This window comes from Nelusetta ayraudi, unplaced genomic scaffold (assembly GCF_046127955.1).
Source record: "Nelusetta ayraudi isolate G7.1 ecotype Tasmania unplaced genomic scaffold, CSIRO-AGI_Nayr_v1 ptg000001l, whole genome shotgun sequence".
Lineage (NCBI taxonomy): Eukaryota > Metazoa > Chordata > Actinopteri > Tetraodontiformes > Monacanthidae > Nelusetta > Nelusetta ayraudi.
The window spans coordinates 1,293,860-1,310,568 of NW_027466051.1; the positions used below are offsets into that span (position 1 = coordinate 1,293,860).

At 45.3% G+C, this 16,709-nt stretch overlaps 1 protein-coding gene across 1 annotated transcript in view; it reads left to right on the forward strand.

Moving 5' to 3' along the window:
* naaladl2 (N-acetylated alpha-linked acidic dipeptidase like 2) overlaps positions 1-16,709 on the forward strand; it is a 258,758-nt gene that overhangs the window by 200,609 nt on the left and 41,440 nt on the right. Inside the window, exon 14 of the mRNA XM_076019958.1 lies at positions 7,811-7,900. Within this exon, the coding sequence (XP_075876073.1) occupies positions 7,811-7,900 (90 nt within the window). The remainder of the gene's footprint in view (positions 1-7,810; positions 7,901-16,709) is intronic.

The following is a 16,709-nucleotide window of genomic DNA, read 5'->3' on the forward strand; positions in this document are numbered from 1 at the left end:
CTGGATATCGGATACCAACAAATCCGACAACCACTTGGTGATGTTTCTCTAAATTTTTGTATCCCTAAAATTCAGATTTGTTTTGATTTTTGACACATCGGGAGCAGCGTAGTCGCTATTTTAATTTTGTTTTATTTTAATCGTTCAGCCATTGAGTGAGTGGCAGAGACGATAAAGGAAAAATATCAGTGCTGTTGAGAATCTCCGGCGGGATTCCCAACCCCTCTTCAGAACGCCGAAGGGAGGTAAACGGCCGAGAGCCAATCGTCCAATAGTGCGGCAGGAGCCTGTTGTGTGATGTTTGCTGATGCAGCCTGAGCTCGTTTGCTGCTTGCTGGAGCGGAAAAACAGACTTGAAGGCTTCCTGCTCCAGTTGCTCAGCAGCCATTTGGTCCGTTTGTCGCGCTCCGTGGAGAAGGTGGAGCTTCACATCGAGGGGGCGGAGCTCCACTCGTTCGAGGACCTCTGCTGGAAAATCCTCCATCACTTCCTGCTGCGGAAGAGAGGAATTCTGTTGCAGAGTTTGTGTGAGCGATTGGCTGTTTGGTACACGGATCAACTGACCATCTGCAAAACCTGGGATGAACTTGTCCGACCCCCAGATGACCTTCGCTCTTGGAGTTCCGATGTAAAGGTTTAATTCTTTGTTTTCCCTTCCCATTTCCTCTCAAAGCCTGGAGGGAATGTTTGGAATTTTCCCTCCATCTGTTGCAGCACAGTTGACATAGCACAATCTGTTGGTCTGAACAGTAGCACTTTGATAGGAAGTCCTCCACCATCTAGACCAGGGGTCGCCAACCAGCAGCTCTGGAGCCGCATGTGGCTCTTCTGCGCCTCTGCAGTGGCTCCTTTTAGCGTTGAAAACAACAACAACAAGAACAAAAAAAAAAAAAAACTAATAATATGGAAATACATTATAGTCATTCTGATGGCCCCATTTACAAGGAGAGATGATTTTTCTGAAACGTGTTAAGAAAAGCATTTGAAAAAAGGAAAATTACACAAAGTTGTCCAAAAATATCTGCATGTACACGGAAACACTGGAAAGTACTTATGCCAGGCCTTATGTGGCACTGTGGTTGTATTTCCTGAAGGTGGAAGAAGAAGAAGAAGAAGAAGGTTTTTGTGCTAATGGTATGCATGCGTAAAAATGCCCAAAGATGCGGCACCCAAAAGATTCGGAAGTACAAATAGCGCTCTAGTAACCCTGCCACATTTTGCGTCCTAAATCGTCAGATATTGTAACTTTGGTGCAAACATCAATCACTGAACGATTCATTTTTATTTATAAAGAGACAGTTGCAAAAATCCCCACAGCCTCCGGTCTCCGTCACCCTCTTAAATAGGCAGTATAATGCCCCCTGGCTGCAGGTGAATGTTATTTGATGGCAGATGGGGCAAGCTGGCTCTATTAATAGTGAAGGTTTATACACAGCATAAAGGCAAAAAAAAAAAAAATGAAAACAACCACAAAAAAAACATTATACATATGCCATTTTATTTTATTTTAAATGTCACAAAGAATTTTGTGGCTCCCAGTGTGTTCTTTTCTGGGGGAAACGGGTCCAAATGGCTCTTTGAGTGGTAAAGGTTGCCGACCCCTGATCTAGACTGAAACATCAGGGATTTGAATTAAAGCTGATAAATGAAAGAATCAACTGCTGAAGAACCACATTTCTCTTCGTCTTTGCATAAATGTCTTATTTTACATTATCAATATTATTATTTGTTATATTTTATTATTTTCCGCCCACTGCCTTCCAAAGGCTGATCGACTCGGATTCCTAGCCAAACATCACGTCCGTTATTGACATGTGACACCTTCCATCTTTGGGTCTGTCCATCTCCTCGGCGACACCTCGTGTTGGGATTTTCTGCTCAGACATTAATGGTTGTGAACAGCAGTCGGGGAGCAAACACAGCATGTGTTTTGGGTGGGAGCCTCAGCCGAGTCTCAACGGATTCCTCATCACCGGATTGATCGACCCTCCAGCCTCCCCTCCTTCACCCCCCTCCGTTCTCCTCTTTCTTCCACCTCCTCCTGCTCTTCCTCCTCCTCCTCCTCCTTCTCCCTTTCTTCACCCTCTGTCTTCCTCTTCCTCTTTCTCCTCCTCCTTCCCCTTCTCCTCCAACTCTGCTTCTCCCCCCCCCATCCTCCCCCTTTCACCTCCTTCCCCTCTTCCTCATCGTTCTCCTCTTCCTCCAGGCTGGATCACAGAAGCCAGAGATCGATGTTCTGGAGCTGATTGATTGCTTTAAAGTGTTGTTAAAAGTGGCTGTCTGTCAGACTCGAATACTGCGGGCCGACTTATCAAACTCCTGCAAGCTGAAGCTGAAAAGCTTCATGGGTCTAGCGGGTGTTCCAGAGCTGCCAGACTAGAGAAAAGCACTTGGTGTCTGGTGGAGATGATTGATGAGGTCTTGATGGAGATGGTCAGCGTGCTGAGGCTGCCAGTCTGATCCTGGCTGGACAACATTTCCTCATCAGACGGAAAAGCCAAGAGGGATTTTCCCGGCTGCTGATTGGCTTAAGACAGACTGACTCACTGCAGCTCCCAGTGGATGGAACTGGAGTCTGGAGGGAAAGTGAATGATGAGGCAACAGTTCCTCACAAGAATAACGAGTCACAGGTCACATGTGACCTGAAGCTTGGCTTCCTTGTTAAAAAAAAAGGAAAAAAAAGGAAAGAAATAGGTCACGCCCACTTAATGATCCTTCCTCTTGGCCTTCACCACTGCAGCCTCATAAGTCTCTGCCTGGTGTCGTTGGTGCTGAAAGTGTGTAACTTCACTCTGTCACTGTGAGTGACGCTGCGCAACAGTTGTGTTGTTGTGATGCTAGGCCTTTAATTAGTCAATAACATTGTTGCTCACTGTTTCACTTTATTTTCTTCCAGTTTCATTTTTATTTCATTTTATTTTCTTCTCTGTTATCGTCAGGACAAGGTTATGTTGCGGCAGGTCTACATTCTGGTTTGAAGCGGTTCGACCGAGTTGTACACAGTTTTGTTGCTGAGCTGCCAGTGAGAATCAAGTGCCTTAGAACCACAAACATTTCATCTCACTTTGAACAAGATGAACAAATTCCACTCTTACATTGTTTTGGAAACAGAATATTGTCCATGGCATGTTCACAGAAAGCGAAGATTAGAGAGACACAGCTGTAAACTCTGTAACATCTCCGACTATTTTTAGAACCTTTTAGCTAATTGTGTGGATGTGTGCCTGTTTTCTTGGCTTTAATTCATTTTCACCTGCCTCAAAATCCCAAGGTGAAAACATTAAGGGGAAAATAATATCATCAAACGTGTCACGCTAGCGCTTGCGAACATATGGAGCATTTAGTGAATGAAAAGGGGGGATTTCCCTCTGGAGTTGCTGGGGGGGGGCGCAGGACTTTGATCAGGTTCAACTGATTCATCATGAAATTGCTGAGAAGTTGAAAGAAGAAGGTTAGGAATCCCCCCCCCCCCCACCAAGATCCTGAAGTCGAACCGCCTGAGACTGGCGGCTGCTTCCGCAGAATATCTGAAGATTATTCTCAGGTGCGACGTAGGGACAATGGTATTTTTTGTTGTTGTTGATGTTCCTATTATCAGCACATCAGCAGAATCAGCACCTCTAAGTCCGAGGCCATGGTTCTTGACCTTAAAAAGGTGGTTTGTCCTCTCCGGGTCGGTGGAGAGACCCTGCCTCAGGTGAAGGAGTTCAAGTATCTCGGGGTCTTGTTCACGAGTGAGGGAAAGATGGAGCGCAAGATCGACAGGCGGATCGGCGCGGCGTCTGCAGTGATGCAGTCGTTGTACCATTCTGTTGTGGTGAAAGAGCCAGGCTGAAAGATGCAGCTCTCAATTTACCAGTCGATCTACGTTCCTACCCTCACTTATGGTCATGAGCTTTGGGTAATGACCGAAAGAACGAGATTGCGGATACAAGGTGCCGAAATGAGACACGATGGAAGGACCACGTCTCTCAGCTGGTCTGGGAACGCATTGGGGTCCCACCGGATGATGAGGTGCTCTTCTGGCTCTGTTTTATTTTTTTTCTCCCCAGTATGACCAGGCTGCCGGAAGCTCTGCCCGCTTCCACCCGAAATGTGGACTTTAAAGCTGGGATCGGGCCTGGTCCACACTGAGAGGGAATCGAATGAGATCCGGCATTCATAAAAGAGAGAGGGGATAAGATGGACAGGTGGCCAAGTGAGAAAGAGAGAGAGAGGGAGAGAGCGAGGGAGAAATCAATGAGAGTGGAAGTTGAGGTGCAACTGAGCCTGATGCAGGAAAATCATTGGCTGCCTTCAGCAGTGACCTGAAACACTCTCCAGGACTCAGTGTTGTGTATTGTGAGGCATTTTTGTTTTGTTTTTTCCCCCTCTCACGTTAAAACCTTTGCATGTGCAAACACACACACACACACACACACACACACACACACACAAGTCAGTCAATCACATCTGAGTCGTTTGGCTGACTTAGCCCCACCTCCTGAATTGGCTCCTCTGTGGGGTTGTTTGTCTTTGTTTGTCTCTACGTGACCCTGTGATGAACTGCCAACTTCTCCCAGGCGTCACCCTGCCTTTACCCTGAAGGCTGGGAGAGGCTCCAGCAGACCCCCATGACCTTGAGTGATTTGCTTTTTGCATGCACAACGAGAGATTAAATTCATCATCGGCAGATTGCACAACATCCCTTTAGAAAAAGCAATTTTGGCACATCGGTGTGTAGAGCCAAATGTTCTGGTTCTTGTGCAGTGTGATAAAAGATGGAGATTGTTGGTTTTATTCACAAACATGACACACACACATGACACATGACTGAAGGCCATCGACTAGATTTATTTCAAAGAGGATGTGGTGGCATTTGTATTTGTGTGTGTGTGTGTGTGTTTCTGTGTTTCTGTGTCCCTGACAAGCTGATGAATCATTTTCACTCATTTGTCTTCTTCTCATCTGCTGCTTCATTTTTTCATCCATCCATCTTTTTGCATCATTGTTACTATTATTTTTCATCCAAAGTATTGGCGAAGCTCTGTGGTTATAAAGCGAGAAGTGCTCAAATTTTCTTTAACCACTTTGAATTTTTCCGTGCGGATCATCCTCGACCTCGGTGTCGACAGTTTTATTGTGCCGCTTCCTCTTTTCATATTTTTTTTTCTTACCTCATTTGAGGAGAGTATTCCGGTAAACACTTGAGGGAAGTGGAAGGCGGCAGCGGCTTCATTTTCAAACGTTAGAGTCACGGGTCGGTCACAGCCGGATGTTATAGAAAAGTTTTTTAAAACAAATATGTATTTCATCTCAGTACATATATATATATATATATATATATATGTATATATATATATATATATATATTTTTTTTTTTTTTTTCGGCGCGGCGAAATATATATATAATATACATATAATATATATATATATATATATATATATACATATATATATATATATATACATATACATACGTATATATTGTATATATTGTTAATTAAAATCTTGAATTATCGTTTTGTTTTTTTGTTTTTTTAAAAAGCAGGTAAGTGGAGCTGAGGGACGGGAGCAGCATAAGAAAAGGAGGCTGGAGCAGGAGATGAAGGCTGAGAGGCCCTTTTTCTGAGGTCCCCCCCCGCACCCCACCCCCACCCCTCCACTGATAAATCCAGCCCTCCGCCAGCGCTACAAAGAGCCGCAGGTTCAAAGTGAACCAAGCCGTCGGATCTTTGATCGGGACCGTTTTTCCTCTTTGTTTTAAGGCTTTAGCTCTCAAAAAAAGAGACAAAAAAAAAAAAAAACATCATCCCCCCCCTGAACCTGTGAAGTGCAGAGCAGTGCGGCTGCACTCAGCCCAGATGCTCAGCACCGTTTATCCTCTGCATCCACACAGCAGGTGCAGCCGTGACGGAGCACTTTTCTTCTGGATCGATCCGGCAGGCGGGGCCGGCTGCACTTTCCACAGATTGAGTGGAGGGAGGAAAAAAACATAAAAAAAATTTATCAATGAATAAAAACAGGTGTTGGTGTGAAAAGGCAAACAGGACTGAAAAAAGACCAACGAAAGACCGAAAGATAAAAAGTTGACAAAATTTTAAAGTGTGATTTCCAAAAGTGAAACATTTCTAGAGAGGAGCAGTAACACGTTGACTTGTAAACAAATTATTTCATGTGCGAGGAACTACAGGGATAGGGTTGATAAAGTAAAAGGGAAGAGTAACTCTTTTTTTTGTTCAGCACCTGAGTTCATTTTTAACGGTTCAATTCTGGAAAATGACTGGAGCAGCAGCCACAGTAACCACGGGAGACTGTATAGCCTGGTGGTGGCGCCGTGTAGCCAGGACTGCTGCTTTTAGCATCGCACATTTACCTTCATATTTTTTATTGAGCTTTTTAATTTTCTGCAAACAGATTAATTTTGTCACACATGACCACATTTTATATTTTTGCTAAGTGACAATATAACACAAAAGGCCAGATCCTCAAAGGGATTTCCCGGGTTTTGCACCAGAAAATCCGTGTAAATAGACGTTCGACCATCGAGCAACTTTTTCTTTTCCGTGTTTGTTCCCCCTCGGTTTTCAGATGCTCAGTGAAGTTGGAGATGGCAAGAAACATAGAACAGCTTGTTTTAATGAGTTGCCTCCAACCAACAAACATTTCTGTTTTGTTGCGTGAGTCGTTCATTAACCAATTGCTATGAAAGAGGGGTGATGCCACAGGTCGCGAGGTGCATTTAGGTGCTGCTGCGTAAAACTGAAAATAAAATTTCCCTTGGCAAATATTAATTTGACAGAGACGAAAACAAAAGGAAATATGACTTCAATTTAAGTTTGTTTTAGTAAGTTTTCTAAACACACAAAACAGTTTAAGTTAGTTATCGTTTTTGTCTCGTAATTTTAGTCTCTATTTCAGTTAACACAATAGTTTTTTTCAATTTTAGTTTTCGTTATTTCGTTGATTTCCGTTATAACGATTATAACCCTGCTTCACATTTTCTGCTTGTGGACAACAGACACAAAAGATCTGCTCTTTTGGTTTTGTTGGTTTTTTTTGTTTGTTTGTTTTTTTGCTCTTGCGCTTTTTAAGCAAACACAACCCCATAAATAAAAAAAAAAAAGACAAAAAAGAAGTCGCTGCCCAGCTGCTTCTCTTTTCTTTTCTCCAGGTGATGCTTCCACACCAATTCAACCCCCCTGACAAAAAAATGATCTCATCGGTGGAGAAAAGTTGAAGAGAAAACATCAAGAGCTCAAAAACAAAAAAAGACCTGTCAATGTCCCGTCTCGGCGCCGACCAGCCACTGGTGGTTGCATCAGCTGACAGTAGGGGGCGTGGCCAAGTCAGATCTTGGAGTGGCACAGCGTCCCGGGAAACTCAGGCGTGCTTCTCTCTCTCTCAACCAGCTGTTGCACTCAATAATTCACGCGTTTGTTTCGAAGGCTAGGCGCTAAAAGAAAAGGAGGCTGGTGGAACTCTGAGGCTGCGGCGCCTCGAACACAAGCGACTGAGACTGAATTATTGAGTCCAAGAAGCTGCTGCTGCTGCTGCTGCTGCTGCTGCTGCTTGGAACTCTCACTCTCGTCGCTTTCCTCAGCAGCTCGTCCTTCGTGTTTTTTTCAAGCAGCTCAGCTCGGTTCCGTCAGCAAAGTTCACGGTCAACTTGGGCAGCTCACAGACCCGAACTGAACCAGGGCGTTTGTTTGTTTGACTGTCTGTTTGTTTGTTGGTTTGTTTATTCCACCTCTGGACTGACTGCTTAGACTGCATTAAAACACGCCATTCACCAACTTCCTCCTGCTGTCCTCTTCACTTCCTGTCCAGGCCACCAGCTTCCTGTCCGAGGCCCAGTTTTCACCCGAGCTGCCGGAAACCCTGGATCCACTTTTTAAGTTCCATGAGACCATCGCTAAGGTAGGAAGGATTGTCTGACCACCCACCCTCCCCTCAGGTCATGTTATCTTTTCACGCAAATCACACGGTGATTTGTCAGTAACGCAAACTGAGATTTTTTTTTTCTCTCTAAATTACGAAAACAAAAAAAAAAAAGTTTGTTACATAAACATATATATTACTCATTTGTTGCCCTGAGGTCAAACCTAAAGTGCCTGATGTGTTGTTTGTCACCACCTAGTGGCCTGGCGTACTAGCCTAGTTGCTTTCATGGTATAGCTCAGGGGTCATCAACGTTTTCAACCTGAGAGCTACTTCATGGGTACAGTCATACGAAGGGCAAACAGTTTGCTACACTCGCCTGAAATAAAATATTTTCTCAGTTAGCTTTGAGTTATTGTCACGCGGCCGCAGACGGGACAGGACCCAGTAGCGAAACAACACCAGAACACTACGCTTGGTTGCAGATGCTACTCACGGCTATCACAACCAGGGGAACAGGCTGAGACGAAGTCCACGTCAGGCGAGGGATCAGAATTCCTGGGATCAGTCGGAGAGACGGGATCAGTGCCAGAACGAGTCGTAACCAGGTGATTAGTCCAGGGCAAGGCAGGCAGGCAGGTACGAGGACAAACTTGGGTCGGCAATCAGGCCGGAGATAAATGCTGGAAAGGCTTGAATGTGTGCGAAGACGATCTGGCAAAGAGTCAGTATGTTTACACGCAGAGCTTATTCGGACTAAGCTCATAATTCTGTTTTCTCATCGAATCGGACTTCTCTCCTTGTCCCCATATACATGCAGCTGAAAAAATTGAATTATTGACAGGAACGCGTCCTCCCTCCCACACTAGGGGGCGATATGAGTCTTAGTGTGTTAAGCTTCCGGTTAACCTCTTTCGTCGCACAATAACAAAACAACTGGAGCGCAATTAATAAATACAATGAATAAATAAATAAATACAACAATGGTGTAATGTCCGTACTGGTCTTCAATTTAACGAATTTCCTCACCAAACAGCTACAAATGTGCTGCACTGTCAGCAGATTGGTCAGAAACACACAACATATCACTGGCGATTTTACTGTCGGAGCCCACATCTACCACAGCGAATATACTCTAGCGCTATCTATCAGCAGTCTACCTCTGTGAGCTACTGACACTCACAGCAAGCACTGCTTTCTTCAAGTATCAGTAAATGAAGTCAGCATCCAGGTAACATTTTGATTTGGGCTGCCTGAGACAACTGGTTCCCTCAGCTATCATTGCTTCTTTACTTACATTACAATACACAAGTAACGTGTATTTTTGTGATTTTTTTTTTTTGTGATCCACTGACGACGGCGCAGCAGCTGTTCGGTCCGGAAACCAATGGTGATTTGGAGAGCAGAGGCAGACTGCAACGCTGTGTACTGTTGGAGGGCTACAACAAAACCCTGTCTTCGATTCTACACTTTCTGCCGTCACCGTGGCGAGTGAACCGGACCCTTCAGACTTGGTGCATGCAGGTTCGGAAAACAGACTGGTGAGAGAGGGTTTGGAATAGTAGTGTATGGAGCTTCAGTGAGACGTATCTACTGACTACTTTTATTGTGTTGATAAATGAAGCAGAAAACACAACAGTAATGAAAGAGTTTTGAACACATTTCTGAATAACGCACAGGTCATTTGAAAAACTTTATGGACTTATGAAGCATTTTAAAGCCTCCAGGAAGTAACTATGAGTGCCAATCCACACCACGTGAGAAGCACTATTGTTCTGTATAAACTGGTGAGTGGTACAGAGCACCGTGCTGTTGCAAACTTTCTTTGGAAAACACAAATGAACTAAAAAAGTTATTGGTTATGTCCTCAGTTATACACAAACTTGTCCAGTTAAACTCCGACTAAGGCGTATACATGAAATTCGAATTCCATTATCTGGGTGTCTCAATCTGAGTTTTCCGATTCCAATCGGAGTTCTCAAACCGAGAAGCTAAGCCGAAAGGCGGAGCTCTCGATTTACCGATCGATCTACGTTCCTACCCTCACCTATGGTTATGAGCTTTGGGTAATGAACGAAACAACAAGATCGCGAATACAAGCGGCCGAAGTGAGTTTCCTCCATAGGGTGGCTTGGCGCACCCTTAGGGACAGGGTGAGGAGCTCGGTTACCCAGGAGGAGCTTGGAGTAGAGCCGCTGCTCCTCCGCAGCGAGAGGGGCCAGCTGAGGTGGCTCGGGCATCTGTTTCGGATGCCTCCTGGATGCCTCCATGGAGAGGTGTTCTGGCCATGTCCCACACAAAGTATCCAGTTTTTAACGTAGGGTTTTACTTATTTGATCATCCAACGGCATCGTTAGATGGCTAACCAATGGTTAGCTTGATGCTATAAAAACGTCACTTCCAGCCGGAGGGAACGGCGGTGACGAAACGAGGAAATACGCCAAAGGCTAGACCGTCCCGAGGGGTTACCGGGGAGGCGGGTTTTGGTCCGTCCTTCTAGGCTGGGTACTCGAAGAGTGCTTCCTTCAGACGGAGGACACTCGGCCTGAAGGCTGCAGACCCGTGGGGTCCCGCTGGATGAGGTGACTGGGGCCAGGGAAGTAAACGCACTGAGTGACTGCTGAGTTGGAGCTTAGGAGAGCTGGAGCTGATTGCAGGGGATGAGCTACAGGTGTGACTGGGAGCAGGTGTGTCAATCAGCCGAGGATAAAAACTATGTCAGCTTGGAGGTTGTGACAGTTATATATTATTGTTGATGATACTCATCCATGTGAAGACGATGATGATGAGCACGTTGACGACACACAAGGTTGAATAAAATTCAAATTTCAAATGCAGCTCAACGACTTATGTGGTCCTTTGTGTGGGGAGGATGACCTGTTACCTGCGGGCCATTGACAAGGAGCCGTTTATGGAAGGAGTGGAAGGAGCCGTCTATGATTTCCCACCTTCCTCTTTGCGCGGATCATCGTGTTTTTCCCTCGTTCTGTTTTTTCTTTTTTTTTTTTTCCTGGCGGACCTCGATCTCCGTCTGAACCTTTTGAAGTTTCCTCGGCGGATGATGCAGCTCCCGCTGCCTGAAAAATGCTCTGGGGCCTGGGCACATCCTCTTTCATGCCGCCTCGCCTCTTAAATGAGCTTAGTTTATTTTGCCATTTCTTTTGCATTTTCGCCTCATTTGCGGTGTGAAATTACGAGTCAAATCTTACAAGCGGCGGCAGCGTGTCAGAGGAGCCGCGCGGACAAAATCTCCATGACGTGTTTATGGCAGCCGCCGTCTTTTGCCCCCACTGCCAGTCGAGCCTCTCTCTCTCTCTCTCTCTCTCTCTCTCTCTCTCCTACTTTCTTTTTCTCTCTCTCCTGCAAGTAAGTGCAAACAGAGGAGGAAAACTTTATTCCATCTTGCAGAGAAGCGCTTCAGGGCAGAGGAGTTCTTGTTGTTGTTGTTTTTATTCCCTGGAGATCAAGTCATCATCCGAATATTTAATCATAAGTCTCAGACTTGTCTTCCTCTGATGGATACGTGAGCCGCCGTGAGTCTAAAAACTGAAAATCTGGACGTTAGCTGCGTCAAGAGTTTGTAGGTTTAGCGAGTCTTGTCTACTTCTTCCTGTCCTCCACCTCAAAACTCGGGACGAAGCACATTAAAACGTCGCTTTTAGCCGAAAGTCGCGGCTGCCACAGAAAAAATCAGTTCCCGTGAGAACACTGCATTTCTAGAACACTGCAGTGCCAGTGACTTGGGCGGGCCTGCGGCCCTGGAGGGAAGAATCCTGCTTCAGCTTTTGCAGAACGCGCAAAGCAAAAGTGGGAAGCCTTTACGCTGACGGTCTTATCTGCACGAAGTTGTTTTGCTGCAGACAAACCTTCAATCCTCCTCCTACTCCTCCTCCTTCTCCACTCGCTCACTAGTTGACAAAGGCCAAGGCCGAAGCTGCTGCCGGTGGCGGTGGCAAGTGCCGTCAACGCCAAGCGTGGCAGCAGCCAAAAGCACTTAAGCACTCTGTTGGTGGCACTTTTCTCCCTGTTGGACTCCGACGCGTTGTCGATTTTCTTTCTGCTGTTTCTATATATATGTATACATATATATATGTGTGTATGTGAGACGTACACCACGAGAGGTATATATACACATATACATATATAACATATATAACATATATATATATATGTGTATATATATATATATATACATTTCTTTTTCCATTGGTGTGTACTACTGCTGCTGGAAGTGTTAATTTCCCTGAGGGAGTCATCCCAAAGGGATCAATAAAGTCTCTATCTATCTATCTATATATAGATAGATAGATAGATAGATAGATAGATAGATAAATATATAGATAAATGTTTTGGAACACAGAGATTAGCCTGATCCCATCCTCACTGTCTGGTCCACTTCATCATTCAAATCGAGGAAAACAGAGAAGTGCAGAAGATCAGGGATGCCAGCAGAAGTTCTGTGGCGATGCTGCAGAGTGTCAGATGTTATTTGTTTAGCGTGTGAAGCAGGGGATGGAGGTGGAGTGATGACACCAGGCCGGTGATAAAGGTGGGAAGTAGCAGATGTTGTGAAGAGGAGGGCAGTGCCCCGGGGGCGGAGCTTCAGCCTGGCACCACCTCCATTGGCCATAGTGTTAAAAACTCCCAACAAAACAACGAGACTGGTTTCAAACTGCAGTGTGTGTGTGTGTGTGTGTGTGTGCGCGCGTGTGTGTGTGTTTGTTGGGGCAGCAGTTTGGGGACTCTGCCATCCCTGCTTGTTTTGTGGGAGGAGCTTAGGGCGACAGATGGGCGGAGACCAGAAAATAAGTGGAGTCCGGCCTCCAGGGGGCGTTGCGCGGGTGTGCCGATCCTCCGGACCTCTTGGTTGTGTGTTGATGTGTTTGTAGAAGCTTTGTGTCAGATCCACAAAGCGAGTGCCCGGCTTCTGCACCAGAAAATCCATGTAAATAGACTCATTTGAATGTATTTAAATTAGTCATTAGGCCAGTGCTTCTCAATTATTTTCTGTTACGCCACCCCTAGGAAGAAGAAAATGTTGCACCCTGCCCTATTTACTATAAATAATATATTTTGTCTATAAAATTGTTATAAGTACACCTCTGCATAATATTGATTCCTTATTAGCATTTAAAAAAAGAAAGAAAGAACTTATCAACTTGCAACAAACTTTATTAACACTGCTCTTCAGTCAGGTTTAAAGTGCATCAATTTGCCGGAAATTCAAGAAAAAAAAGAAAAAAGAAAATTCTTATTTAAACTACAAACATTTTTTGACAGACTAATTGAACTTGAAATTTAAATCAGAAAAATAAAATTAAATAGTTAATGTCGTTGATATTAATCTAATATCAACGACATTAACTCTGGAGCACAATATATCAAACGTGCCACCTTATATGATGCCAACAGTGCTCGCTGGTTTACTGAAGTAGCATTCACAAAGCTGGATGATTGTTGACAATATTCGCCATGTTTTCGTTGAAAAAAACTGCTTATCAGTGGGTAGGAGATGTCTTTCCTTTTCCTCCTCTCCTAACGTAGCCACAGTGAAGCCAAGTGCTACATACATATCTCCTGGTCTTACCTTTGGGGAGACTTTCGTTTGTCTCATTATGTCCGTCACTCTCCGCCTTTCCATTCATCCCCGTTAAATATTTTTTCATTTTGTCTCGAGGGTTTGTTCACTGCACTTGATATCTCCTGCTCTATGCTGTGTTCCCATGCTCGGTGTATAAAAACCCTACACGTGGAGCTAATTGCTACTCCCTGCAGACAATAAGAGCGCCACTGCCATCTAATGTAGTGGATGTCCAATTACACTTTATTCTAGTACGGCAGATGTTCCCTGGAGGCCACATGCGCCCCCACTGGCATCGCACCATGGCTCCCCTGGGGAGTCGGAAGCGCAGGTACCTCATTTCTGGGCATTTTTGCGCCTGCGTGTCATCAGCCTTTGTGGATACGAAGCAAAGGTTGCGGAGATTACGGCCCCAAAGTCGCCGCAAAATGCGTCACAGTTTACCGCTGCGCTCCGTTCTTTGTGGATCTGGCCCTTTGTGTTGTGGATGCTGCGGTTTTTCTGCTGCTGTGTTTGTTTGCTGAACTAATTCTGGGACGCGTCGCCTTCGTCCGTGTCGGCGGTTCTCCTCCCCTGAACTTCATTAATTAAGTCTCTTCACCTTTTAATTCCGTCGGCTCTCGTCGAATTCAGACTTCCTATACAAACGTGCAAGTTGCTTGTTGCATTTTGTCTTGTGTTGTTTTGTCTTTGTCTCTTCCCCAACGCCTCACTGTGTCATTGTGTTATTGTTCAAGTTTTTTTTTTTTTCATTTTACTTCACTGTCGAGTGCTTTTAAAGGGCATTTGCAAAAATAAACAAATAAATAATTAGCTGCGTGAAAGCGGCGGCTCGATTTCATAAAGTGCGATGAAAGTTGACATTATTACTTTGTCAGCAGGAGGACGCAGGAAGAGCTACTGCTGCTGCTGTTGCCGCTGCTGCTAATGCCGCTGCCTGCAACTTCTTCTCATTCTTCTCTTGTCAATGCACCACGCTGTGCTCCGTGGATAAACGGCTTTATTAGCCGGCGCTGCTGTCAGAAGGGGAGAGTGGCTGAGGCAATTTTTTATTAGCAGAGATTTTCGAAGCAACACCCGGAGAAGCAGCGGAGATGAAGGTGAGGGAGGAGGACGTGGAGGTGGTGGTTGGTGCAAACAGGATCACAGGCCAGGCGAGAACTTCTGGGATGGACGATTGAATCAGAGGGACTGCAGGACGGGTGGGGGGGTTGAAAGAATCAGGAAAAGAGAGAAAAGAAAAGGTCGGAAAGAGAGCAGTTGAGACTCACGTCTGCTGGAAAGTTTCCGATGCTGCGAGTTGCGCAGAGATTTAACGTTGAGCCTGAAGAAAATATAGAAAATACAACAGCAGCAGCAGCAACAGCTGTTTTTCTGTTCACCGCTGTTGGATAATTTCTTTTCAGACACTTTATTCCACCAGCTGAGCTGCTGATTCATGATTCAGCTGTGAAACTGAAGTCAAAGTTCTTATTGTTTAGATGTGGAAACAAGCTCAAAGTGACTTCTAGCTTCTGCTAAAAGAGGCTTTCAAGGGTCAGAGGTCAGGGAAATGATATCACAAAGGGACCCATTTCCTCTGCCCCTACATAAGTGCTATCTCCGCACACTGAGACCACTTGGTTTTGTCTTGTCCAACCTCCAAACATGGGGTAGTATCAGTTTTGGCAGGAGGCTGTAAACACAGGGTTAAATACGTATAAACACAGGAATTTATAAAATCAAACGCCTCTATTAATCCCACATTGGAGAAATTGGTATAGTGCAATAAGATGGAAAATGATATCACTTAAAAAGAAATAATGTTTTTTATTTATAAAGCGCTTTTACAGGTGCTCAAAGTCGCTTTACAGGTAAAATAACAATATAAAACAATGCGAGAGATTAAGTTAAAAAATTTAAAATTAAAAACAATTAAAATAGATGTAACACAATACGGTGGGAAGCCAATGGAGTTGGTGGAGGACGGAGGTGATGTGGTCGTAGGGGCGGGAACCGGTGAGAAGTCTGGCGGCGGAGTTCTGGATGTATTGAAGTTTGTTGAGGGTGGAAAAGGGTGTTGCAGTAGCCCAGTCGGGTGGTGATGAAGGCGTGTGTGAGGGTTTCAGCAGCAAGGGACGGAGTCTGGCGATGTTTTTCAGGTGAAAGAAGGCGGAGCGGGCAAGTTAGGAGATATGGTGGTCGAAGGTGAGGTTGGGGTCGAGGTGGATTCTGAGGTTGCGGACAAGTGATGATGGAGTTATATGGGATTTGTCGATGCTGATAGTGATGTCAGAGGTGGATTTAGTGAGGGATTTGGGACCAATGGTTATGAGATCCGATTTATCACTGTTGAGTTTGAGGAAGTTGTGATGCATCCAGGTTTTTATTGCGTTGAGGCAGGAGGTGACAGTGGTCAGGGTGGTGGTGGAGATGGAGTGGGTGGAGATATATAATTGAATGTCATTAGCGTAACAGTGGAAGTTGAGTCCATGTACTCGGATGATATGGCCCAGGGGGAGAAGGTAGAGGGTGAAAAGTAAGGGACCAAGCACCGATCCCTGAGGGACACCTTGGGGGAGTGGGGCGGTGGAGGAGGAGCAGTGGTTAATGTAAATAAACTGTTGACGGTTGGAGAGGTAAGATGTGATCCAAGAGAGTGCAGAGCCAGTGATGTGGAGGTCGGATGATGAGACGGTTGAGGAGGATGGAGTGGCTGATTGTGTCAAAGGCGGCAGACAGGTCCAGGACGAGGAGAATTGTTAGTTGGTTGGAGTCAGAGGCGAGCAGGAGGTCGTTGGTGATTTTTAAAAGTGCTGTGTTTTTTGCGGAATCCTGATTGGAATGGTTCAAGGAGGTTATTGGATTTGAGATGGGCTGAGAGTTGTGAGGCGACGACACGTTTCATGATCTTAGACAGAAATGGTAGGTTGGAGATAGGGCGGAAGTTGCTAGGGCAGTCGGGGTCAAGGCCGGGTTTTTTTTAGGATTGGGGTGATAGCAGCCAGTTTGAGGGATGAAGGGACGGAGCCGGAGATGAACGAGGAGTTGATGATAGATGAGATGAGGGGGGAAATGGAAGGGAGGGAGTGTTTCATGAGATAGAACGGGACGGGGTTGAGAGTACAGGTGGGGTTTTCATGTTTTTTAGGATTTCGGTGATAGTTGAGGGAGTTACGGGTGAGAAATGGCACAGAGGCTGGGTGGGTAAGGGGAGGGTGGGGAACATGGGAGGGGTAGAGGTGAGCAGGGGGGCGAGGGAGTGGTAGATGGTAGTGACTTTTTGAG